The following is a 27,597-nucleotide window of genomic DNA, read 5'->3' as shown; positions in this document are numbered from 1 at the left end:
TGACGTTTAACCTCCCTGACAACATCTGTAGTCTCATTTAGCCTCTTGTTAGCCACCGGCCTTTTTAAGAGACGTAAAAGCTTTAAGAAATCAGGACTGGGGTATTTATTGATGTATTTTATGTCATAGAATAAAACATGAAAATATCTTAATCTTGTGTTAACCACAGACCTTATTTCAGCCATGTAACCAAAAACTATAGACCTTGAGATGGGGAAACTTGAAGTGCTAAAATGCTAACTCATTTCCAGGGTTTTAGGACTCATTCCTGCGGCCTCTGGTAAAATCCTCATTTAGAAACCTATGTCAGGGCTGTGTTTCTGTAAGATTGTTGTGCAGTCGTTCTGCCCCCTGGTGGCCAGAAATAATCAAGTGATGCTACTTCTATGATATCAATCCCAGATCTTTCACTGAGGCTCCCCTCCACGAATCTGAAGCTTTCTCTTTTTCAGTCCTGAACTATGGACACCACTCTGTATGGTTGAACAGTAAAGTTAATAGGCTACTCATCTAGATTCATCTGGTACCAGATTAAATACATAATCTCTTATTTAAGGATTATAATTGTCTTTATAGGCGTATTAAACAGTCCTGGCAGACCAGTGGTTCCTCTCTTCCTAAAGGGCACCAGAGTAATGTTCCATTCCCGTGAGTCAGTGGGTGTTGTTGATCTCAGTGAGGCAGCTCTTCTTCTCTCCTCTGTGTGTTGCTCTGTGCAGCCCGAGGAGCTGACCCTGCTGCTGATCAAGCTCCGCCGGCAGCAGGCGGAGCTCAACAGTCTGCGGGAGCACACAGTAGCTCAGCTAATGGCCCTGGGTATGGAGGGGCCCAACGCCAAGGTCAGCACTGAGTGTATACATACATGTGTGTGCATGTACGCATTTGTGCTTCCTCCAGCCAAAATCCCACATGTTGTGTGTTTTTGTGTGTGTCCGCAAGAGGATGTTGCCTGAGTAAGACTGGCTGTCTGCTCCAAATAAAATTGAACATTGGTGTGTTCTGAAAGGTTCTGTGAGCTAAAGACAGTACACTCACTTAGACATTTCTTACTGTGTAGACAGTTAAAGTCGAGTGCTCCATCTCTTTGGTCCAGGCTGGAATATGAATTTTTGAACAGACATTCATGGTCCATAGAGGATGTATCTGAAAGCCTGTAGGGTTCTCCAGACATTTCTCAAGTGTTACCAGCAGACTAGAGTTTCTACCAGTTGAATAGCGTGACATCAAACGGATGTTTTACACTGTCACAAAATGTTATACAGACACAGAGGATGTATCCTAATGACTGTAGGGTTCTCCAGACATTTCTGATGATGGATCATAAGGAGCTAGCATGTTAAAAGTATAACATGTCACAGTGAGCTGATGACACCAGGTGCCACAGAGGCAGCACATGTCGTTCCTCTGCAGGTCAACAGTGGAGTTATAAGAAACCAGAGCTGCGGTGCAAGAACACTGGGTGTTCCAAATATGAGAGAGAATAAAGATAAACACATGATATTAATTTGATATATTTTAGAACACACTTAATGATTTTCGAGCCAAGAAAATATTGAATAAATAATGATAATAAACCCAAACCACAGTCAAATTTACTGAAGGTGTCAGAATAGAACTGGGTGTCACAGTCACCTGGCACTGCTGATCAAATTGCAGGTGATGCATTTTGGGACATTAATTTTAGTATCAAAGCCCGTCATTCTGCCTGTGTGAACACGCCAAATTCAATTTCATTGCACAGTATTGTTGTGGCATCAGTGTATGCACTGACCGATGGGTCTGTCAGTTTCATGTTGGGGATTGGTGCCTTGATACATGGGCTTACCTTTATACTTATGTCTGTGTGTGTGTGTTTGCATGGCAGCACTTCCCCTGTCCGTGCATGTCGGCTGTGAGCCAGGAAAGCATGGATGCATCAGAGCTGATGCATTTAACAACATGCCATTTGTTTTCAGCTTCAAGTTGTGGTCTGAACCCCTCAGTGTGTTTGTCTTCATGTATGTATTAACTTGATCAGCTCTAAGACAGTTTATTTGGAAGACTCAGAGTTATTTTATAATGCATGTACAGTAAGTGTGCAACATATTTGGTATTCCAGGTTTCAAAATTGTTATGTGGAAACACTGTGTAGCATGTTGCCATGTGTTGTGGGTTGACTGCTCGAAGTTTTGCGAATTTTATGATTCATATCGCAGATTTGTCATCCTGACTAGTGACAGCTTAACAAAATGCATGTGTTAAGAGCAGGGTAATATAATTTATTGTGACATGAGACTGGATACTGTATGATTTGGGATTTTGGGCTTTTTATTTTACTTGTCACTTGTAAGGCTGCATTACTAAGTCTTTTTGATTTATACTTGACTGAAATGAGCAGTGACTCTTTCTAACAATTTTGACATCATATCCACTTTACTACTGGGAGTTTCCTGGCTATAAATATCTACTGAATGTATCACCCAGTCCTACATGAACACTACGTTATGATAAAAATATTTTGCGGAAATTCTGTAAAAGAAAATGCAAATGAATGCACTGAATGCTTCCATCAACTGCTGTTATGCAAATATTAGCAGATGGTTTGTTAAGATAAACAGCTGGTGGTAATCGTCTGAAGAAGAAAGTGCAACAAGATGACGCAATTAAAAGAGCGTCGGTCAAACCTCAAACAATGAGAAACAGATGGAAATATGACATTTATGTTTGTTCCATATAATAATTTAAGGAATTTAAGTGATCTGATGCTCTTGTCTGCAGCTGTTTGAGCCTGTTATGTAGAGCAGAAGTTTTATTGAATGTTTAAATCGCATGCTTCATGTACGTTATGATTTATTCAGTCAATTTCCTTTGCATTTTGTTGGATTTTGCTTTATTGATGCCCAGTCTAAAAACTTGTTATTCCACTCGTGCCTACAAAATGAGGTCATGAGCCTTCTTATTCTGCTAGTGCCCTTATGATTGTCAGTCAGTTCGTCTCAAATGACCTTCTATCACATCCTCCTCTTCCTCTTTTCACGATTTCCCCTTTCCAGTTGAAATGTGCCTTTGACTCCCTGTTTCCTTCCCTTTCTCTCTCATCTCCCTCTTCCTCCTGTCTTCCTCTGTCCATGTCTACCAAACAACATGGCCTCACTTTTCCTGCTTCCTCTCTCTCCTTGTTCTGCGGCTACTGCAGACTGATGTTCTTTCCCATCACCTCCAGAGGAACCTTATTTACCTGGACAGCCAGGTGAGAAACTTCTGATCCAAAATATGGATTAATGTCTGTTTCCTGTCTCTATTTCCTGCTACTTTTCTTTGCCTGTTTACCAAAAAAATTCTAATCTAAGCAAAATATCAACTGATGTTGAAAGTGAAACATGGTGCAGAATGTGTTAAGCTTGTTAGAGCATTTCCATTTCAAGGTGGACCTCTATACTATTATGTAAGATCTAGTTTAACTGTATCACCTCACACTACATCCATATTTAATTGTCTAAATTTACAGCATACTGAAATAAAATTAAACCGAGGCCAGTCTGGAAGGTAGAAAATCAATATGAAAACTTTGGGTATGCGTTAGAATATTCAGCAGTAAACGTAAAGGACTCTGATATGGCAAATTAGCTTAAAATATGCATAAACACTGGTTAGTTCCTTGAAGGATAGATAGTAAAATAGCTAACACAGTAATGCTGTTTTAAATTTTCAGAACCATCACAACCATTATGCGCAGCGCTTGGAGCTGTATTAAACATCACTCGCTTCCCTATTTGTATGTGCCCAAGTGCAGCAACACTCAGCCTTGCTGATTGCTTGCAAATGTCAGCCTTGTACAATCCAGACAAGAACAACTCAAACAACAAACTAAGGGAAAGTGCTGGGAAGTAAATGTCAATTTCAAAATCCTAAAATAAGATAATAGCTGGGATTTGGTTTCCAGTATGTTAAGAAAAGATGTGTATGGTGTACAACCACTAGATGAAGTTGTTTAATTGTAGATACAAACAACGTGGCCCTAACTGTTTTTGTCACTAATGTTAGAAACAATATGGAGGTTCCTACTGCAACCTCATTAACATTGTATTGCAGGATGCTCAGTGTGCCGGGCTAATTGGAAGATTAACCAGTCGACAGTTCACAGAGACATACCCTGATCATGGCAACCGTCTAAATGTGCTGTTTATTTCTGGCCCGTGGGTTAGAATTCTCCTTCCCAAAGTTCTTGCATTATTGAATACGACCACTTGGCTCTGAAAAGGTCATGTGCTGTGGGAAGAGAATAGCCTTGGACAGGTTAAGTAGGAGGGAGCAGTTTGGATACTAATTGGAAAAATAAAAAAATATTTTTTTACTTAGTACAAAAAGTCTATTTAAAGAGTTGTTCTTCTTTAAAAGGTTCAGTCAAACATTTTTATCCTCAGTCATTTATCTGGATTCATGTACATCAAAGATGTAGCACAGCAGCCTATTCTCCATTCAGCCTTTTTATTTCAAAACATATATTTTATCGAACATGACTGCACAGAACTGTGTGTACGCAAGAGTAATATGACCTTTAGGTGTGTCTTGGTGTACATGTTTTGTATGTTTGTGTGGACTCAAGGTTGAAATTGTTGTTGTGAGGACATTTTACTTTCAAAGTGTTGTTTGATGGTTAAGACTTGGTTTTAAGGTTCAGGTTAGAATTAGGTTTAGGTCAGGTTTAGGGTAAAGGTTGGGGTTAGGCATTTATTTGTGATGGTTACAGAGCAGAACAATTACAGCTGCGTTGTTACACCACTGTATACTCTTTCTCCATGGTGCTCCCCTAGACGAAGGAGAATGAGCCTCTAATCTTCATGATTCACACTATGATCGAGAACTCAGCGCCAAGGCCACAACTCTACCAGCAAGTAAGGTCTTTGGCAGCTCTGGTTTGAGACAGTGTCAAAGGAGGGCGTTTGCCTTTTGACATACTGTATATGTCACTGTTGTTGGGTCAAAAAGGCAATCATGCAATTTTTAGTTCATCCATTTTCAAAGGTTTTGATAAAAACCAGATTCGATTTTTGAGGTTTTTGCTCGACAACAGATACACTTCAGTGCACTTAGATTGAAGAGTTCCATTCCAAAGAGATATGACCAATGTGCATAAAGTATACACATATTAAAACTATCATAAACTCTACGTAGCTTGGGCTTGTTTTCCCAAAGTGGAAATGTCTGTTGTTGCTAAAAGAACTCTTTAATTTAAGTCGACTGAGTTAAAGCAGGCTCAAACCAGACCTTTGCCCTGGTAGCCCAGTGGTTGTGTATCCACGTCCTCCCCTTCACCATCAACCTCTTGTTTCACCACTTTGGATGCAGTCAGTCCGTCCATCAGCCAGCTGTTCGTCAGCAATCCTTCCCAGATGTCATCGCAGCATTATTATTATAAGATGTATATGACGTTGATTTTGGTTCGAGCACGTTTCATTTCATCGCTTTTTTTGTTTTGTTTTTGTTTGTTTGATGCTGTTGGAACTGACCTGAAGCGAGCATGGCTTATGGTGTCATAGTCATGGACTTCTCCTCCCACCGTCTGTCATCATACAGCACTGTTCACTGTTGGGAAATGCTTCCACTGTTTGGATGTGTTTCTCTTAAAAGTTCATTTTTTCAGATGTTCTGTGGCTCTGCAGAAGAATGATGCTACTGCAGAAGGAATTAAGGAGTACAAGTGATAGCAATTATTAAAGGAATAGTTCAAGATTTAACATTCTTTTTGAGACTGAGAAGATTCTGAACTGGAATCAGGATGTGGTTAGCCTAGCTTAGCATAAAGACTGGAAGCAGGGGGAAACAGCTAGCCAAAGTTCAAAGGAAATTACATTTTGGAACTATTTCTTGATCAACAGTGTTTTATTCATCCCCCTAATATTATTGGGAAGATAGTCAGTGAGTCCACAGCATTAAGCTGATTGGTGTATTTATACAGCATATCCAAAAGTCTGAGACTACGACATTGCAACATTCAAACGTTAACACCAGTTACCCGTTTTAATCAAACATTAAAATCAATTGGTTGTTGTGGCTGATCGGTGTAGATCTAAAGACAAAAGAAGCTGCACACAGTCACTGCTCCTGGATGTTGCTCAACCCTGAAACCACAAATTGTCATTTTTACATATCTGTTTTCTTAACATATTAAACACACTACTGTTGCTATGTGTATTTTTGTATTTTGGACAGAGTCAGGCTAAGTGTTTCCCCCTCTAAGCTAGGCCAACCAGCTCCTCTGCTGAACACACAGACATGGGGATTGATATCAGTCATCTCATCTTACTCTCAAAAAGAAAGAAAGACTAAGGGTATCTCTCAAAATCCTGAACTAGACCTTTGAGGTATTTCAGGTATTCAAAGCTTTTGAATTCCTCTGCAACAGTATATTCACTACTCTGGATTTCCTCCAGTTTCTATGAGGTAAAATAGGGAATTCGATGTGAAAAAAGTTTGCAGTAGTTTCAAACATTTTCCAGTTAAACAATATGTATATTTGCAACTGTGCTCAGTGCTTTGCTGCAAACTATTGTGAAGGTCAGTTTGCTCCAGTTTCTATGACAGGAAGCAGAGCACTACATCTACTGTAAAACCTCCACACAGCAGTGATAGCCCCAAAAGGTCAGACTGGATGGATTTCATCAATAAGGATGTACTGACCACATCAGTTAAAAACTGAAAAAACAGATTGTTCAAAGAACAGTACTTTAAAACAGAAGCCCTTTGTAATCAATTTATTCATGACTTAACTAAACCTTCCAATAGATTGCATAGTCTTCAAACGGTTCTGTTTGAAGTACAGGGTCCCACTTTAATGCAGCCTCTGGATTCCCTCTGTGTGGGTTTGTACCGTCACCTCTCAGCTGCATTTCCTGGAGCAGAACATAATAATGTGGTTTATAAAATTCAGTCAGGGGAATTGTGAGAGGATTTTATCACTTTACGCCAGACTACTCTGTCTGCCCTCATCTTTCTGTCTGAGATAACAGCCGTTCTTTTAATATTTTTTTTGGACACATCAGTCGCTGCAGGGTAGTTTACATTTATGCCATGTAAGAAAGCTGTTCTGTTACATTATACAGGTGTACTGCGTCTGTTCTGGTAGTAGACTCTTTTTTGCTGCCATGGATGTTTCTCAACAGTGTTGAAAATGCACAATCCCGTAAGACCCAGTTAATAGTCTGTGTGGTTGATCATGATTCCACAACATGTTTTTCTTCATCCCATAACCTGTCAAAGGAAACTGGGTTTCACATTATGTGGCTTTTATTAAAGCCTCTCTAAGTGACTAGTGCACATAATCAAACCATGGAGGACACACAACAATCGGATGAATTTATCTCTTAAATGGTTGACCTACACATGTAAACACAATATTGAAATTATGTTTCATCCATGCATTAGGGAGCAGCGATGTCACAGGAAGTGAACTGAAATAGACACCAGTGAGATTCCAGATGTCTTTGCCCTGAGTTAGGTCTCACAGGCAGACTTTCCTCTCCAGGTGGATGCAGATCCAGCCTGCCTCAGTAGCATTGGCTGACCTGGATTAAAAATGGAAAAACATCCTCAAAAAATATTAAATTACATGCATTTATATTAATCTACCAATCTAGCTTCCATTAGTCTAACGTAAGAGTAATGTGGCCTTAATTTCAGTTTTATTAAAACACTAACCCTGAAAATTCCATTTAGTTTCTTTGATACAGAAGTGACATTGAGATAACACTGTATTTACATCTGTCACTGAAGTGAAAAAATAGGATAGAATAAAGCATGCATGAGGGACATATCATTTTAGTTTGTAAAGTCTTTTGCTGCCTTTGCTTTGACTGATGTTCAGTTGTCTTGTCTTTTAACCAGAATCACAAAATAAAACAAGCCTTCCTCTCAGAGCTCCATCAATCACAGGGAGATGGCAGCCTCTATGTGCCATCAAAGGCCAACCCAATGGCAAAAAGAAAAGTCCACCAAGTTAATGAAGCTTAAAGATCCCTCCTCCAGGCATATTTGAAAATATATGGAAAAGTTCAATTACCTGGTTAGACATGTAAAAGATTGAAAACAAAATCCAGAATCTATGAATATATAAGTATATTTTTATTTTAAAAGCTTCCACATCACACTTGTGTAAGGTGCCTATTGGACAGGGCATCGGCTTATAAACAAGTTGTGATGTCACAACAATCTGCAGGTGACCGCCGCCTGGTGTCAAACTGAACGTCCATCATTCTGTACAGTGAAGGTCAAACATCCAAGAGAAGTAACATTGGCTAACACACATTTCTGAGTGGAGGGGGACTTTAATATTAAAGGCAATGTGGCTCAACATTTTTATCATACCATTTTCTGTCAGACAACACTGTTTACAAAGAATTTAATGAGTAATTAAGATTCAAACTGTAAAAGCAGTAGGGACAGAAAATACAATTTTCAACAGTGAGGCACACGTCCTCTCCGTCACCAGGGAAATTACTCTCTTGCATTTTTATTAATTTATATAATAGTGAAGGGCTTAATTTTATCTTTATTAGTGCGTATGTGTCCTCTCAGGCTGCCCCTCCCTCTGTCTTTCTCTGCATTATAATATTCTGCTAGAACATCCCTGGTGACACCTGGGTAAACAGCTTCAAGGGAAATTACAGAAGATTAGTGAATATGCGCAGAGCACTCATCCCTTCATCCCCTCATTCACTGCCTCTGGAATCAACAGCAGGAGGCAAATTATGAAGAGTTTCTTTCCTCAACCTGCAGCACTTGGGAAGTAATTACTTTTAGTTGTAATGAAACACTATTTATATCACACATATGATTGAATTCTTGTATGTCCAAGAAGAGAGCAGGTTAGTTATCCCTTAACACAGACAGACTGAATCCTCCATGCATTGGGAAAAATAGTTAGAAATGGAGATGTCAGCATCATTCTTTTCCCCCAGCATTTTGGGTAGAGAACTCTTCATGGCTGGAGCTCTCCGCTCTCCATCTTAACAGATGTGTTGCTGTCGCCCCCTGCTGTCCGTCTCTGACTGTGCCTCCTTTTCAGATCAGCCCAGACGACTTTAAAGAGGGCGCCCTCGTCCAGCGCACAGAGGAGGCTGACATAGATGTAAGACAAGCGCAGCCTTCGGTAAAATATTTCATACTTCTTCTAATAAAGTTTAGTTCATGTGCATGTTTGTGTGTGTCAGACCAAGCTGAGCAGACTGTGTGAGCAGGACAAGGCGGTGAGGATGCAGGAGGAGAAGCTGCAGCAGCTACACAGAGAGAAGGTACAGCTGTCAGTGTGTGTATTCATGTTTATGTCTTGTGCAGGCTCATATGTACAATAATAAGTATTAATGTGTACGTGTGTGTGTTTGTGTGTGTGTGTGCGTGTGTGTGTGTGCGCGTGCACGTGTGTGTGTGTGTGCGTACATGTACATATGGCAGCACACTCTGGAGACGGCCCTGCTCTCAGCCAGTCAGGAGCTGAGTGAACAGAGCGGCTCCAGCGCTGCAGCCACACAGAGTCTGGTCCAGCAGAGAGACGTGCTGCAGAACGGCCTGCTCAGCACCTGCAGAGAGCTGTCCAGAGTCAACACTGTGAGGACACCTCACCACACACACACACACACACACACACACACATCTCTGCAAGACAGGTGGAAGAAGTTTACTAATGAAAAAAATGGTCCATTTCTGCTCGTGTTGCATCTGAAACAAAAATTATTTTCTACGATTTAGACACCTGTACCCAATCACACGTTACCGTTATTTCTACAGATATTACACATGATGATATGGTAACATATTATGCCGGTTTTGAATAAACAAACATTTATTTAAAGTAAAAATTGTCCGTATTTGGTCAAATGAAAATGACAACAGATATTCCCACAACAGCCTGAACTTAGGTTGACATTTAAATTCTGAATGTTGCTGCTACTTCCCGAGCACAAACAGTTTAAAAGCTCATAATAACGAGTTCAGCAGTTTATAAACAGTGTCTTAATCCGTGCCTGATGAAAATTAAGTTTAAAATATGTTCACATTTTAGAGAAATGTTTTCCTCATACATTATATATTATTTCATCAACCCGCAACCTGCTGTTAATCAGAATGTTCGGAATGACTCGGCCCGCCTGATCCGCAGATTAACCACAATGCCTGCGGCTATAACTGCGATCCACGCATCATTAAAACATACAAGGCCAAGCGAACCCTACAAAAGGAAGCCGTCTGACACCAAAAATGATTTGTAATAAAACAAGGTCCATATGATTTCCCTGAGAAATTGAGAAAAAATGTGGAGAAATGCCCTGTCTTGCTTATCTCCATATACAAATTCCTGCATCTGCTCCTTTAATCGGATTGGTGCCATAATTCATCGGGTTCCTCCCTGGCTCATGTCCCATCCCTCCGCCAAGTTTGGTGCTTTTTGCTTAATCCTGCTGACAAACAAACAAACAACAACAAACCGACACGGGTGAAATCATGAGCTCTTTGGCCGAGGTAAAAGTTCTATTTTAAGAGAATTCAGGCAAAATTCCACATCCATAGAAACATCTACAGTTTTCACTGAAAATACTTGCCACTGAAGAAATAGTCCCTACAAAAACTGTTAACAATGTGATCTGTGGAAACCACCCCACACATACCCAACTCCCCCCTCCTCACAAATCCCAATTCAAGCCATGTGACTAACTGACTGAAGAAATGCATGTTAATCTGCGTCACTGACCATCGAGTCATGAAGCCTCTTCCTCTGGTTATATTTGAAAGATGCTGACGGCCATTTTTGTTGTGTTGGTGATGTGAAGTCAGGTCAGAGTCAGAATCAAGGACCACAACCTGATTTACTGACCTGCATGGGGACAGAAAGGGAGAGATATGTTCTAAATGAGAACATATTTCTTGCACCAAGAAAGAAGGAACTTTGGTTTTGTCTTTGTTGAGCTTTAAGAGCTTGTGGGAAATCCAAAACTTTATAACTGTGATGTATTAAACAAAGTTTAGGTCTCCAGAGGAGGCAGCCTTTGACAGACATGAGGCTCCATTAAATATATATATTTTTGGGCTTTTGTGCCTTTATTGGACAGGATAGTATAGAGAGACAGGAAATGGGGAGGCAGAGAGAGGGGGAATGACATGCAGTAAAGGGCCGTCCGATGCGGGATTCGAACCGGGGCCGACTGCAGCGAGGACTGTAGCCTCTACACATGGGGCGCCTGCTTAGACCACTACTGGTTCTTTTGTCTCTGGAACACTGACACAAAACTTGAATTTGGTCACACACATACAGCACACTTACACACACACATACACACACACACACACACACTTTCTTGTGACCCTATTGTTGGCTGGCGTCCTGGTTCCAGGAGTTGGAGCGCTCCTGGAGGGAGTACGACAGACTGGAGGTAGACGTCACTCAGGCCAAGTCCAACCTGCTGGAACAGCTGGAGGCCCTGGGCAGCCCACAGGTAAAACACACATTCTCACACACACACACACACACACACACACACACACACACACATACACACACACACACACACACACACACATACACACACAAACAGACTCACGTGCATTCATAATCTTTCTGGCGTGATCAAACTTTTAATAGCATTTGTGTGTGTGCGTGTGCGTGTGTGTGTGTGTCTGTCTGTCTGTGTGCGTGCGTGTGTGTATGTGTGTGTCTGTGTGTGTGTCCTCAGACAGAACCTCCAAGTCAGCGGCACATCCAGATCCAGAAGGAGCTGTGGAGGATCCAGGACGTGATGGAGGCTCTGGCCAAGAATAAACCACAGCGAGCCACAGACAACAGTGAGAGTCAGGAGTGACACGTTCTCTGATTCATTTCATATCTATCTGATGTGATTCATAGTGAGAGGAGGGAGAGTCCAGTGTCTTTCCCTAGGGACACTCTGTGTCTTCAGAATCATGTGACTTAACTCATGTGTCTCTCTTCTCCCATCAGCACTGTCCCGTCTGTAACTGTGGTTAAAAAGCCAAACTGTTTCCTGATTATTCCCAGGAAATTATTTTCACTGTGCTGATGAAATGAAAAATGAAGATCTCTCTGTTTCTGTGTTTTGAATATAAAAACCTGTGTGGGATGTGAAAGGAAACGTGGCCTGAGCAAAACGCTTTTTCATGTGTCTTTTGTTATAGACGAGGCTAAAGTCCCTCTCCTCTTGTCTCCATGTTCCCTGTGTTCAGCAGATTTCCCCGGTTCCAAACCTCTCTCCAGTCTCCAGAAGAACGAAGTAAGAACATCCACACCACATTACACCACACTCACTCTCGGCTGATTATATGTGTGTCTTTCTTAAAACCCTTTTTGAAGGCAGGATGATTCTGTACTTTTGAAATAGTAACCAACAGGGGTGTAATGGTATGTGCATTCATCCTGTCCAGTAACAACCTCTTCCTTAAAGAGGCTCTGGGGGTCCATTTGTGCCAAAAATATGTCCACATGCACACTGTCAATGTCAGATGAATATGTGACAAAAGGTTTGTCTACAACAACACAGTCAAACTACACATCCACAAACGGAAGCCCATAAATGGCCACAGGACTCACCACGAACATGTGGCCATGTGAACATGTGGGGTGTTCTCAGCACTGAATTATAGTTTTTTTCACAAGTGCAGACCACGACACAAAGCAGCAAAGTTTACATTGATTTCCTTCATAGCAGAAAGCCACTGTGCGCAGTGAAAATGAACTTGCTGAATCTAGAAACTTGCTTGAGGCAGCTGATCTATCACAGTGACCTTTTTTTAGCAATGCAGATGTGAGCAGGCAATGCTTCAAAAAAATCTATGATGGTGCGTTCATGACTTCTCCAGCATTCAAGACCTTAGAGTCACATTACCAGTCAAAAGTTTTACAACACCTCCAGTTTTCTAGTTGTCGCTGAAATTAAAGCGTAGAACAAATAGATAAGGAATGATGGGATAATAAATAATGTAGAGTTGATGGAGACCAAAACAGAGCTAAAAGGAGAGTAAATGTTTGACTCATCAGGTGGCCAGATGCAACTTCAAATGAATGTAAATGTTGCTCCATGTCTTTTGGCTGGCATGTTCACTATATCAGTTTCATAAAGAAAAAGTCACCGCTGTGTTTTCAAGCTGCACTGCCCCCGAGTGGCCAAAAAAATCAATGAATGCAGGTTAAAGTAGAAACATTTTCAGCACATGTCGAGGTGTCTTCAGTTCAGTTTGCACAACCTGAATTCAAGTCAACTCGCTTCTCTGCATTGACATTTTAAAATTCACTTTGCTCTCAGTCTGAACGCACCCTCAGAGTGTTCTTGAATGCACCACCAAGGAGCTCTTTTACAGTATTAAAGTAGCCGCTGATCGCAGAAGCACAGTGCAGTAACAGCATGTGATTTTTCTTTGGAATGAGACCCGTTATGTTGACTGTCAACAGGCAGTGACGCTGCTGCCACTCAGTCCTCTCAAGGAGGGCAACACGCCCGTGCCCCCGCGCCCGCCCCTCCCCCAGTACTACGACTCATCAGAGCGCCCCCCTCACGTGCTCCCCCACCACTCACACCCCAGCAGCCGTCTGCCCCCCCACACGCTCCGCCCCGAGGACCGCAAGGCCGGCTCCAGGAACGGAGCGCACAGCGTAAGAACCGCTGAAATGTTCATGCCCTCCCATATCTGCTCGCTCCGCCCCACCCCTTTGGTTTGTGACCGCCATCCATCAGCACCCCTCATCTGATCTCTGAACTCTACAGCCATTTTTAAACTCATTTTCATCATCCTCAGCTCCATCCTAAAGACTGAATTAACATGAACATGAAGTGACTCATTCCTCAACAAGTGCCATCTTTGGATAGACTCATCTCAGCATTGATGTTTCCTTTTTTCCTTTTTTACCCCTGCAACCCCTACTCCATCCAGCCGCCACTGTCACTCACCTACAGCGTCACCTTCAGGCCTGTCCTGGTCAATACATGGATTTATTTGTGGAATGTCATTGTTGTGACAGTGATGTTTTATTGTGTGGGTTTATAATTTTGCGTAGAGTGTGTCTAGTTTTTTATGCTTCATAAGAGCCATTACCAGTGTGACTGACAACCAGATGTCAACTTCTTATCCCTGTGACTGAGTGTAAGGGCCACTGTCAGGAAAGACATCGGACATTTTTGAGAATAAAGTCATAGTATTTCCAAAGAAAGTCATAATGTTGGGAGAACAGTTGTAATTTTTCTGAAAAATAATCATAATATTTTGTAAGTAAATACTAAAATACAAACTTATTCTCACTACATTACAATATTTTTCGGGGACTTTTTCTCCTGAAATTACATCTTTATTTTAGAGATATTGCAATTTATTCTTGTTAAATTGTAACTTTGAATTGAAACGTTGTAGCTTTTCTCATGATATTATGAGTTTTCTTAAAATATTTAGACTTTTATTTTTGAAATGTCAACACTTTCTTAAAATGTTTAGACTTTTATTTTTGAAATGTTAACACTTTCTTAAAATGTTTAGACTTTTATTTTGAAATGTCAAGACTGTTTTAGATTGGTAAAGTTGGCATTTGGGAGATACAAGGTTTTCATCCAGCAGCAGCAATAAGAAATTATCCAAATCAATTAAGTTATTTTAAGAAAAGCCATTACATTTTCCTTCATTCTGTCAGTGTATGTGTGTGTGTGTGTGTGTGTGTGTGAGTGTGTGTGTCTGTGCCTGACAGCTGCATCAGGTGTGTATTCTGACCCTGAGCGCCCCCTCTCTCTCTCCTCCCCCTTCACAGCAAGCTCCAGACTATCGGCTGTATAAGAGCGAGCCTGAGCTGACCACAGTGAAGGAGGAGGTGGACGAGGCCAACGGTGAGGACAAGGACAAAACAGAGGCTACTGCTGAGAGTAAAGACACTGCAGCCTCAAAAGGTACAACTCCTCACTCGCTTACATAAAACTGATGCTGTTATACATAGTGAGTGTTGGATAATTCATTGATATACATCCAAAAACAAATTTGAAAATACTTACAAAATTGTGGACTCCTGCTCTAAATGTTTCAGAGCATGTAGACCAGACAGAAACAATCTAATTTCCCTGAGTTCCAGATGATGCTAGGATTTCTTGCTTTAAAGGTCCCATATTTTACACTTTATTGGTGTTTTATTTTAAGTGTTGATCTATGAGAAGATATATTTGTGGTTTTAAGAACCAAAAACCATCTCAATGTAGTTTTACATCTCCTGTCTCAGACTTCTCTCTGGAGCTCCAGTAACAACAGGTCGTTCAGCCACCAAACCTCTCCTCTGATTGGCTGGCTGTTTTCTGAGTGATCGAATAAAAATGTTTTTATTTATAATTTAATCTTTATTTAGTCAGGCAGTCTCATTGAGATCAAAATCTCTTTTCCAAGAGAGACCTGAGAACAAGAAGCAGTCACAAGAGACGATCAACAACAGAGACAACAGAACTGCACAGTACAAGAAACTAAGACACAAGCAAAAACATTTACAATAGTCATAAAATACATCAAATGATAAAGAATTAAAATCTCCAAGGGAAATGTAAGACTCTAGTTTGAGGGCAGTTTGCAGTTCATTCCATTTAAATGGTCCATAGTCCCTCAAACCAGTCCTGCCAATATTAGTGCGAACATGAGGGATATGGAGGGTTAGGTAGTTACTGGATCATGTTCTGTGGATACTAGGTTTGAACCAGCATGACAATACATATAGCAGATAGACACTTGGAGAGATCAAACCCTGCAATGTTGGATGGTGGGTCCAGGTGAGTCATGCTGGGGATATAGCTGAGCGTGGTGACTGCTTTGTTGTGACATCACAAAAATCCAGAAGTTCTGACGGCTGGTTTCAAGGCTCAGTTTCTGAATACAGGCTGTGTGCATTTCTCTGTGGACTGAGGCTTTGATACTTTCACAGTATTAATGTAAAAGCTAGACCTGCTGAAATCTGCCTTTTATACAATATAGGACCTTTAACAGAGAGCACCTGCTTTCAAACCACTAATAAGCAAACTGCTGCTAATAGGACAAACGTGTCCAGGAGGCTTGGACTGCTTGAATTTATTGTGTTGTATCCATGTTTCTCAAATCTCTGGAGGTTTCAGAGGGGTCACAATTATAAGAAGAAGAATTATAAGACCCTAGCTGAAAGATAATGATATTTTCCTTTAACAGTTGACAGGTGATAACAGCTATTTAAGAGATGTTGCATGGTAGCAAGTAGTAAAAATATTTTTCATTCTTAAACAGGTTTATCAGTGGAAATGTGTGACATTAAGGATTTCTGTCAGCTGACATCATATTATTCACATTTCCTTATTTGTGAAAGAAACAGAAAACTGATTATTTTTCAAAATGAAATAGTGATGTCCCTGACTGTCTCCTGTTTTTCAAAACAGTCTTTTTACATGTTTTTCATCTTCTGTGAAATGGAGCGTGGTGGAATGTTCTGCCACATCATGAGCAATTAGCCTGACTGCGGTGTTTGTTTGCTAGTGTGTAAGTGACAGCTTTCCACGCTGTCTCTCCCACAGTGCCCCCCTACCCGGTGGGTATCGTCCCTCCAAGGACCAAATCTCCTATGAGCCCTCCTGAGTCCTCCACCATCGCCTCCTACGTCACCTTGAGGAAGACCAAGAAGTCTGAATCCAGATCAGTAAGTTTTGCCTTCAGCACCAACAGAGGCACAAAACGTGTTTAGATGAAATGAGTCGATTTTAATCCACAGATGTGTCAGAAACAGCCCAGAGGATTTCTGCACATATCACGTTTGCTAGTGTCAGCCTCATAGAGAATCGTTTCCCTTCAGCTTCACTGCATTTCTGTTCATCTCAGAGCTGCAATTTCCTGTTCAAGCCTCTGTCCTGTGTTGTGTTGATTTAGCAGTCACACATACTGTCTTTTTATTATTTTTCTTTTGTTTGTGGAATATACTGTATATATATATATATGTATATATATATATATACTTTTTTTCTTAAATCTGTCAGTCTTTAATCACAGTTGATGGAGGTTTCCGCTCCAGTTATTCTTGTCATGCTGCTCCTGGCATGGTGTCTGAATAAATTTAACAAAACCAGCAGCAGCTGGGAGACACGTTTTTTTTTCTCCAGTGTAGAACAAATGGCAGTATGAATTTGATTCGTTTAAAGTAAATTCTATTTGTGTGAAATTTAAAATATCTCTGGTAATCTACCCATTAAATTAACAAAATATAGCATCACACCATACAAGAGGGCGAAAGCATAAGTATTTAGCTGAAATTGAAGCAATGAAAAATCTTAACTGCAGAAAGTATCAGGTTTTCTAGACAGTACTTTTAGAAATAAAGTAGCTAACTACATAGGTAAATTCGGTAAATTCAACATTAGAGAGAACTCTTATATTAAATACTGGCTCTCTGGAGCAGGGAAGCAAACATATATAATAAGATATAATAAAGGGAGTCTACTATCGCAAAGTGCATACAAAACACTTCCTGCAGAGTTATTTTACATTAAAAGCCTTTGAGTGCCTTAAAGGGCTAGCATTAGCATTAGCTGTAACTTAATCCAGCTCTGATACAGCATGGAGTAAGGTGAACAGTAAACAGTGAGGCTGATATCAATGAGACCAAGTTACAAACAGTAATGCTGTATCATTTCCCGTCAGTCCCTTTTGCTTAGATGTGCAGTTTTACCCAGTGCAGGGATGGCAGACCATGCACTGAGACCTACTACATAGAGAGGAAATACATTGAATGGATGTGGCAGAAAAAAATGCACGTGTGATCAAAAATAAAGTTTTCATTTCATCAAACTAAAACCTCATAAAAGGGCCAGGACTCTGCCCTCTCTGTGTGTCTACTCTGTTCAGTGAGTGGCAGAGAGGTGGAGTCTTTAACATATGTGTGATTTTGTCAGACGGTGTCGTGGTTATATAATCAGGATTTTAGCAGCAGCTTGGAAGCGACTGCTTTAGTTTCGGGCACTATTTCATACAACAGAAACAGAAAAAACATGGAAACGAGAACCTTCTTATCTTATCTTATCTTATCTTATCTTATCTTATCTTATCGTATCTTATAATACTGTATATGTGACCACAGGGAGTAACAAACACAGATAAAAAGCTGAAACACTAGGCAGAATGCCAATTGGATGATGGGCTCAGCTGTTTACAGCAGTTCCACAATTTTGCACATTGACCATACACTGTCCAGCCATATATTAAGTTTTAATTGAGCCATTATTTGAATCCCATCTTCTATTGGATAATGTAGTGATGTGAGCTGCAGTACAAGAATGTAAAAGCTGCCAGACGGGATCTAATGTAACTGTCCCTGCTGGCTGTTACACCTGCACTACACCGCCATACCCTCAGATATGAGTCACACATGCTGACTGTAGACCTGCTGCTGCAGTGTTTAACTCAGCCATGCAAGAGTTGAGCAAAACAGACAACATACCAACAGTATTGCTAAGCAAAGGTCAGGCAGCTATAAAAACCAGCAGGGGTTGTCCTCTGAGGGAGCATCAGTGTGCACTTTTCAAAACTGCCCGACTGGCACTGATGCGAGCGAATGAGAAATATAAACCCCTGAGGAAAGAATTTAAAGGTGTGAGTTTGCTCCTGTGCAGGACCGTCCCAGGAGCGCAGTGGATCAGATCGGTTTTGGGGAGCGAGAGGTGGGCAGAACGAGGATGAGTGTGGAGGAACAGCTGGAGAGGATCAGGAGAAACCAGGAGGCCTCGTCGCTCCGAGAGAAGAAGAGGGAAACGCCATCCCGCTCACCCTCCTTCAGCAAAGACAACCCCTTTGTTATCTTGCAGGTGATGTCACAACGCCCCTACACACACACACACACACACACACACACGCATATACATGTAAGCCTGAAAGTAAGCTCTTGTATTAAACTCTTCTGTGGGCCCTGAAAACTTTTCAATCTGTTAATTAATTCAATTAATTTAAGTGTGTGTGTGTGTGTGTGTGTGTGTGTGTGTGTGTAGACCCGGGCCCAGGCAGAGGGTGCCTGTGCAGACCCTGTGGAGCTGGAAGCAGCTCTGCAGCAGCTGAAGGTGGCTCACATGGAGCAGAGCAGGACAGCTGAGGCTGCTGGGACTCGCACAGAGAGACTCACACCGACTGCACCAAAGGTTCATGGGATATTTGATTAAAAATTGTTTATATCATTGTCTCATTCAATAAGATGGCAACCAGTTCCAATTGTGGCAACAATATGCATAACATTTTCATCCAAAACAAATGTAAATTTTCAAAAACCTTGACAAAAAGAAAGTGTAAATCGACAGTTTTTCCACGTCCAGGAGCTGCTGAGAGCAGAGGAGGTGAAAGATGACAAGTGTGAGGAGGTACAGCAGGGCAGGGCTGTGACCCTGCGGAGTGTGAAGGAGCCGCAGGCTGAGACCAACAGCATAGACAACGAGGTAAGACACCGCAGAGACGTGGACATAGAGGTTTGTCATAATTCAGTCAGTTCCTGTTGAGGATTCTACTCATTTCACACATTTTCAGTTTTCTGTCCCTTGAAGGTTAGAAACGGAATGGCTTGACATGCCATTAAAGGAGAAGGCTGGATGAGTCTGTTGCTCTCTGATGCCCCTACCCTGTCTGTAGCTCCCAGCTCCAAACCCACTGGTTCTTTATCTTTGAAAACACCTCACTAATATATGGTTCCATTTCTTTTTAAAGGCTCAGTAAGGTCCTAAAACAGCTGGTAATTGCAGTTTTTAGAAAACCGTTACCCAAACGGGAAGAAATAGCATTTGTTTGGAACTATTTTCTGATGTGGATTAATACACTTTTGATGGTCTAGTGAGTATTTTTGGCAGCAGGACGGCGTGTGTGGGACTGAGTCAGTGGCTCAGAGGAAGGAGATATATCAGGCTTAGATACACAAACAGTATTTGTTAGTAGGATGCATTCATTGTTAGTTTGAGTTTGACAAAAACACATAATTAAAGTGTGAACTATCTCATGAACATCTCAAACACTGAAAGGCAAAATATACACTTTTTTAAAATGCACGGTAACTGTTGATGTGGATGTCGGCAATTAGTGAAGTGGTACAGTGGTTGGTGCAGTCAGCTGGAGGCAGCAGACGCAGCAGGTGGTGCAGAATCAAAGGAATTCTATTACACTGCTTCACCGTACGCTGTTAAATTCACAGTCTGTAATCCCAGATCTGTCAGCCACACAGCGGCTAATCGGCCACTGTGGCCGTAACGTCTCTGAATGTAATCTGGGACAATAACAGAGGATTTGTGGGAATGTGGAGGAAGCCAGGTTGACTTTAAAGGGTTTATCTCCTGGATTCAGCCGGGATCCGGAGCTGGGTCTGGGCTGCTCTCGAGCGGGATGCCACCCTGGAGATCCATGGAGCCCAGAGTGCGTACAGCACCCTCACTCCATAGCAGTGAAACACTGACTCATTCATTCATTATTTTCTTTATTTATTTTTCTGTTTTATCATCTATCTGCTCATTTATTTTTAATTGGCTTATTTTCGTTTCGTTATATTTCTTATAGGTGCATATTTCATCATTTGCCAGTATCCACATATATTTATCTGTAGTGATCAATATTTACTTCTTTATTTCAAAAAGTCAAATAAAAAAATAAAAATTCTTTGTCATCATGGTGTGACAGCACAGAATCAAAGTCTTGCTGACATAAAAGATGCAACGTTTGCTTTGAATAAAGACAACTGAGTTCCTTTTACCAATACTGCTTTTCATTGTGTGTGTGTGTGTGTGTGTGTGTGTGTGTGTGTGTGTGTGTGTGTGTGTGTGTGTGTGTGTGTGTGTGTGTGTGTGTGTGTGTGTGTGTGTGCGTGTGCGTGCGCGCGCGTGCGTGCGTGTGTGTGTGTGTGTTTCAGCTGTGTGAGAGTCAGAGGGTGGTGATTCTGGACCTGGGCACAGAGCCTCAGCGTGTGGAGATAGTGAACCTCGAGCCCTTTGAGGATGACGAGAGCAGGGAGCAAGACCTGACGAGCTCACCTACAAACACCACCACTGAAAACAGGTATGGGTGTGTGTGTGTGTGTGTGTGTCACAAACCACTACAGGGGACTGTTGTAGTTGAAGGCATGTTTGTCTTCATCAAGGGAAACAAACGCCAAAAAACACTTGAATTCACCAAAACATGATGTGATTTCTTCAGACACTCGAGGGCAGAGGAATATCCTCTCTCTCTCACTGTGTCTGCCTGCTGTTTGGTGTTGAGCAGGCAGAGAACAGACAGTTAATGATGCGCTGAAAAACTGCTTCCCGCTAAGTTTGTGGACTGAAAACCCAAAACTATGAGTCAAAAAGAGACTAGGCCTGTTTGTGTTTGCACTGAGGTTTGTCTGGTACATTGCCCGGCTTTAAGCATGTCTATCTAAGTGTTCATTAGACTAACTGTGGACGAAGTGACGCGTTCTGCTGATTGTAGCTTCCAGACTCCTGAGCCTGAGACGCCCAGCCCAGAGCCCAAGGAGGAGGAGGGAGACATGACGCAGCAAACCACCAGAGAGGGGAAGCTGGAGAGGAGCCTGGACTCTTACAACCAGTTTACAGCAGACGACAAGAAACACAACAACAACAACAACAACATGTTGGCTTGTGAGTGAAGACTCCCTCCATCGCTGCTGTACATTCATTTACATAGTGTCGTAGTAGATATATTTTTAAGCACCAAAAAAACCTCTTAATATAGTTCTACATCTCCTCTCTCAGGCTTCTCTATGGAGCTCTAGTAACAACAGGTCAGTGAGCCAATCAGAAGAGAGGAGGCTCTGAGCCTCTCTTCTGATTTCAAGTAAACACTCAGAGAAACCAAATCCTGCAAGGTTGGATGGTGGGTCCAGGTGCGCGGGGCTTGGGGCATGGCTGTGGGGCGGTGACTGTTTTGTTGTGACATCACAATGTTACAGAAGTCCTGACGGCTCAGTTTCTGAAAACAGGCTGTGTGCATTTCTCTGTGGACTTTCACAGTATTAATATAGAACTGAGACTGGCTTTAGATACAAAAAAGACTCAGAGATCTCAAAGATGCTCTAACATTTGAGAATTTATAGTATAGCCAACAAACACCACATTTATAATCTCTGCTGTCAATCAAACAGACAAGTCAGTCTTATTTATAAAGCTATAAATCATAAATTTGACCACATGTTGGGTTTTTAAGGCCTGTTTTGATATTTTGAGACTGTTTATATACAAAAAAGCTCAATAAGGTCTTATAAAGCAGATTTTACAGCATGTAAAACATCATGTCAGGTCTTCTGGGGCAAAGTACAGAGCTAGCGTCAGCATTTGGTTAGCCTACATAGCTTAGCATATCATCACTTGTGTCCTTCATTGACTGTTAATTGTCAAATCAAACTGAACAGGCTCCGGAGGCTGGACTTTAATGTCACAGACGTATGTGGCGTTTACTTAAGATAAATCAGACTGTTTCTAAAACTGTTTCTACCTGTCTCACTCTTCATCTTTGCCTTGGCTGCGTGAGTTAAGATCTACTAAATCTTTCCACAGGTAGCTGACATTCAGTCTTTGCTACAGTACTTTATGCACATACATTTTTGTAAAGGCTGCCACTGAGGAGCATAGAACAGGAATAGATGGCTGTATTTTGATGGTACACCCGCATTTTAAATAATGTATTTTTTTTTTTTTAGCTTTTGTTTAATCTTTAGAATAATGAAAAGTAAAGAGTGGTATGCCCAAAAAAAAAAATAACATAAAAAATTAGATGAGTAAGCCCCAGCTGCACCATAAGTAGATAACTGGATGGAGGGATGGATTATGGCATTCACAGATAAGGAGCTTTTCTCTTGTTAAATCTCAGTTTTAATTCAGTTTAAAATTCCCACTGCTTTTATTCAAATGCCACAAGACCGTGGAACGAGGAGCCTGAATGAAATGACTGTGTGATATGGAACATGTGGCTTTCAAGCTGAACAGACAGCACACTCTAGTGGATGAATAATGAAACTGCAATGTTTTTGAAACGAGGTTTATCAGGAAAGACGGGCTGACAGGGAAAAAAGTGCATTTGAATGCTTCAACATTTTGGGAAAAGTCTTGCTTTGCTTTGTTTTCACTTAGACGGCTTGATGTTTGTTTTGTTTTTTTCCTAGCTTAATGAATTACTGTGAATCCTCATCACTCACGTTCATCACTTCTCCTCCCTGCAGCGCAGACATTCACCTTGGTGAGCAGCGACACGTGAGCGACGCCGGCCTTGACATCCACACTGGCATCCCGTAGAGCCCAAATGTAGCCAGCCTGCACAGAGCATGCTCCACGGCTTCCTGCGTTTACAACAGAACTACTTTGATACTACTGTTACATGCCCACAAGGAGACTGAGACCGAGAGGATGACGGGCCCCCCCTCTAACGGACTGAACAACACACAGACGGGCCGCCATCACATCCAGACAGAGAGAAAGGCAGATGTACTGTATCTTTAGCACCTATTAGATCTGTTCATACTGATGTTTCCTGAAGCTAAACATTAAATCCACGTTGTCATATTTATCCCAAAACTTTTATGCATAAATATAAGATTGTGAAATGGTTTAGTTATAAAGGAGGTTACAGATGTTACAGATGTCTGAGCAAGGGCAGGAATGTTCTGTATACATTTATAGAGATAAATCAGTCTGACGTTAACATTACAACACTCTTTTTGTTCCTAATGAGTCGCCAGCTATGCAGGAAATCATCAGCCACACACGGTTCATTACTGAAAGAGATGTGTCAACTGATTTCTTAAACTACTTGATCTGCATGACAGTCGTCCCTCCAGCCCTGAACGTAGGTAACGAGTGAATAACAAGTGTGTATTGTACAGGGTTAGTGCTACATCTGTTTCAGCCAGCTGTACCGGTTCACACCTGGAGGCAGGTCTATCCAGTACAATCACAGTCTGAACGGTTGGTCACTGGAGCGGTTGATTTTGTCCTCTGGCTCCTCAGCAGTGGTAATGAGGGTACCGGTCTCCGCTTTGTGTCTTGGTTCCAATGCTGTTTGTGGTCTCTTCTGTTCCCTCTGATTTTACAGGTTAGATTTAATAACAAACTCAGACTCAGGCTGTTGTTTGCCTTGGAGAAAGCACTGTTTCTCTTCCTGAATCTCCCCATTTGAGAGTGGGTAATGGTTAAACATCAGCTATCAAACATCAATTAAACAACCTCACTCACTACTGTCACTCACTGGTACAAGTAATGGGCCCAGTAGAGAAAGATGAAAAATAAAACAAAGGCACTGACATACATGTTTCACAATATGAATTTTTCTTCATTTGAAGGATTTACTTCACGGTCTGTGACGCATTCTCAGTGGGTGTTGGGCTCCACCAGGGAAACCCCACAGTTTCTGTTTTTATTTTGATGGACAGAATCTCTAGAAAGATGTCGGGTAATGTGCGGTAGTTCTGTTGGTTTTTTTATCAGACCATGACCCGCAGCGCCCACTGGGACAGTTTACAGCAGAGTGCGAAGCAGCTGGTTTTAGAGTCTGAGAGCGTGGTGCACCGCTGGAAAATAGAGTGAGCCAACAAAATGAGTTCCCCTGGCAGGGCGGCCGGGCTCATCCTGAGAGAGAGGACGAGGAGGACTGGAGTGAAACCAGTGCTATTTCCTATAGAAAGGAAGCAGTTGAGGTGGTTCAGGCATCTGATTAGGATGCATCCTGGACATCCTGATCTTTAGTGATCTTCCGGGCGTGTCCAACTCAAAGGAGGTCATTAGGTAACAACATACACAAGAGAACAGTTAATCCCTGCAACACTATGACTGAGATGGCGACATCTGGTCAGGAATAGGACACTTTTTCCATTTCTATGGGCTGCAGTCTTATACAAGCCACTGGCTAAAGTAGGTAGAGTGCATTATTACTATCTGTTTCACTGAAGTTGTTAGAGAATATTACCTGTCCACTGCAGTATAAACTCAGATTACCGTGTTTTTAAAATTTGTATTTTATGCCGTTCACCCAGTCAGGATGAATTACATGTAAAGAAAATGCTGAACACACAGTCCTGTTCAGTCTTTCCTATCCTTGGCTCAGCTGGTCCATTGCCTTATGTTACCACAGACTCTAAGTGAGTGTCATTTTTCTCTTGATTTTAAGAGCTACAGATATAAGTATAAAGGATGAAACCATTTCACAATCTTGACTGTATGTACGACTTGTTTTGGGGGAAATAAAGCTCCATAGAAACATGTTGCTAAATACATACACACATGTCAATATACAAAAACTTTTGATACCTTACTAAGTATTAAAGTCAGTTTAACATAATAATGATTAAAATTAGAGTATTCTACTGGTCTGGAGGAAGGGAGGAGTTAGCTGTTACTGAGTTGCTGGAGGTGAGTGTACAGCTGTATATAGGAGCACGCAGACGGGCTAAGCACCAAAACTCAACACACATGCAGTGCTTTACTTTAACCCCAAAGTGACCGCTGATGGTCTTGGATTTTAAACCTGCTCTGATTTTAATTCTTTGTGTTGATTTGAGACCAGAGGCTCCCTTATCGCTCTATTTTCTTTTTTTGCACCTGCAACATAACAGATTGTCCTTCATTGGATATACATATATAAATATATTAAAAAAAAGTATATTAACAAACTTAAAGCAGGTTTTTACTTCAACAAGGTGCCACTTCATGCTGCTGTTTTCCTCTTTTTTTTCTGGACAGAACTAAGTCTCTTGCAGAAGTTGTGATTATTTATGTCGAGCAGACAGTCTGTTGGATGACACACACAGTATGTGAATGTTTTGGATTCCCACTTTGCTTTGTTGTTTTCTTTTTTTTTAGTTGTCTCTTTTTGTTCTTCTTTCTTTGGTTTACATTAGTTAGAAGATATACAGTAAAGAGGCTGAGGACACGACACAGATGAGACATTCTGGGTTTGAATCTGTCCCAGGTGGTGAAGAATCGGAGAATAGCACATGTACGAAGCAATAAGTCGGACTTTGGAGCTCCAGGATATAAAAGAAATTTAAAAAGAGATGTATAAACTGTAAAAAAAAAAAATTAAAATTAAAAAATAAAACAAGATAGCATAATTTATGTACACACTGAAAAGAAGAAGAGCGAATATTATAACTATAAGAGGTTATTATTAATATTATTAGGGTCAATATGCAAAAAGTTCATACCCATCTGTTTTATATCATGTGAAATAAATGTTGATGTTCTTAAAACATGCTCGTAGCTGTTTTTTTTTCTTTTTCATCCATGTTAGTTTGACTTCTGCTTTTCAGGTTTAGTGCTTCTTTCCTTTTGTCCATTTATTTGATTTAGAATAACCCTGTGGTTCCCTGCCTTGTGACTCCTTCAAAGGAAAACAAGCTAGATGATCCATTATTTTACAAGAGAAAAGACACAAAGTATCATTTTAATTTTATGGGATTTTGCACTGAGTGAACATGATGGCTCTTATCAAATGTATGTATGTAGGGTTTTCAGTTGTAGTTGATAATAATAATATGATAGATCAATAATCTAATATGTGGACTGTTTTGCCAACTATTGTCAAGAACAAACTTTCATGATTTTAAGCCTACACAAACAAAAAGTTCCAAAAGTCCTCCAAAAGAACTTTGAATAATAATAAAAGGCCATGTGATATGGTTGAAAGCTGTGGAAAAGATTAGTAAGTGGATCATGAAATTTTTTTTCCAAAAAATAAAAAAAATCAAACTGCAAAAAAACTAATTATGCTGCACAAAATTAACATTTGAGCATTAGTAATCATCCCACTCACTACTGTGTATTAATTAACCATCTGTGAGCTGAGGTGTGGAATATTTTGTGGCCTAATATACCTGAAATTGTATAATTAGAGAGGACATCTTTTCTCCATGTTAGCACAGGCAGTACAGGAGCAGGCCTTCATCTTAATGCAACAAGTTGGCCACTCAGGTCAGAGCAGCTCAGAGTGTCCAGACAGAGTGGAGATAGTCAGTTTAAAACGAGAACCGCTGTGGTCCAGTCATGGAGGCTGAAACAGGCTAAAAACAGCAGCGGTTCCTTCAGGAATATGCACCTCGCTGAGATAAGAACGTGCCTTTTCAGCACTTTCTGAGTTGGATCATTTTTCTGTTTGTCGGAACACGTGGAGCTGAGAGGCCACAATGCCAAAGATCGTCCATGTTTACGAGGATGATTCACTCCGTATACAGCAAAAGCTCAGTCTGCTCCTCCTAGTGGTGCCTGGACACCAGACCAATCAGCGAGCTCATGTTGGACCAATCACAATCATTTATCTGAACTGGGGCGGGTTTGATACGATGACTGACGGAGGAGCACTGCTGAAGCATTTTTGTTAACAACCAAGATGGCTGCCACTGCTGTGAAGTGTATTGAATTTTCTATCACAACAGTATTAATCAAACTGGACAGTGTATTTTCTCTAAAAGACCAAAACTACGCACACTACATTTCTTTAATAAGAAAGATGCTTTTGCTGTTTTAAAACAATGTTTTAGATTAGCTAAAGGGGCTAAACTTGAATATAACTTCCAAGATATGCTAACTAGCCGTGCTAAATCAGGACTACTTTTAAATGTAGCACATTTGGTATCAATTTAAAGATGCT

At 41.1% G+C, this 27,597-nt stretch overlaps 1 protein-coding gene across 1 annotated transcript in view; it reads left to right on the top strand.

Annotated features, from left to right (window-relative positions):
* Window positions 1-26,168, top strand: part of LOC111224959 (pleckstrin homology domain-containing family A member 5-like) — a 222,698-nt gene extending 196,530 nt beyond the window's left edge. Inside the window, exons 17-35 of the mRNA XM_022749671.1 lie at window positions 720-839; window positions 3,176-3,229; window positions 4,794-4,874; window positions 8,841-8,843; window positions 9,044-9,106; window positions 9,189-9,269; window positions 9,430-9,582; window positions 11,361-11,462; window positions 11,700-11,808; window positions 12,208-12,251; window positions 13,460-13,627; window positions 14,768-14,903; window positions 16,530-16,651; window positions 18,600-18,806; window positions 18,987-19,133; window positions 19,305-19,424; window positions 20,876-21,021; window positions 21,433-21,602; window positions 23,180-26,168. Of these exons, the coding sequence (XP_022605392.1) occupies window positions 720-839; window positions 3,176-3,229; window positions 4,794-4,874; window positions 8,841-8,843; window positions 9,044-9,106; window positions 9,189-9,269; window positions 9,430-9,582; window positions 11,361-11,462; window positions 11,700-11,808; window positions 12,208-12,251; window positions 13,460-13,627; window positions 14,768-14,903; window positions 16,530-16,651; window positions 18,600-18,806; window positions 18,987-19,133; window positions 19,305-19,424; window positions 20,876-21,021; window positions 21,433-21,602; window positions 23,180-23,214 (2,061 nt within the window). The 3' untranslated portion in view covers window positions 23,215-26,168. The remainder of the gene's footprint in view (window positions 1-719; window positions 840-3,175; window positions 3,230-4,793; window positions 4,875-8,840; window positions 8,844-9,043; window positions 9,107-9,188; window positions 9,270-9,429; window positions 9,583-11,360; window positions 11,463-11,699; window positions 11,809-12,207; window positions 12,252-13,459; window positions 13,628-14,767; window positions 14,904-16,529; window positions 16,652-18,599; window positions 18,807-18,986; window positions 19,134-19,304; window positions 19,425-20,875; window positions 21,022-21,432; window positions 21,603-23,179) is intronic.
* Window positions 26,169-27,597: the final 1,429 nt, after the last annotated feature.

Source organism: Seriola dumerili, unplaced genomic scaffold (assembly GCF_002260705.1).
Source record: "Seriola dumerili isolate Sdu_G_001 unplaced genomic scaffold, Sdu_1.0 BDQW01000138.1, whole genome shotgun sequence".
In the NCBI taxonomy this organism is placed as follows: domain Eukaryota; kingdom Metazoa; phylum Chordata; class Actinopteri; order Carangiformes; family Carangidae; genus Seriola; species Seriola dumerili.
This window is presented reverse-complemented; position numbering and strand designations above follow the sequence as displayed.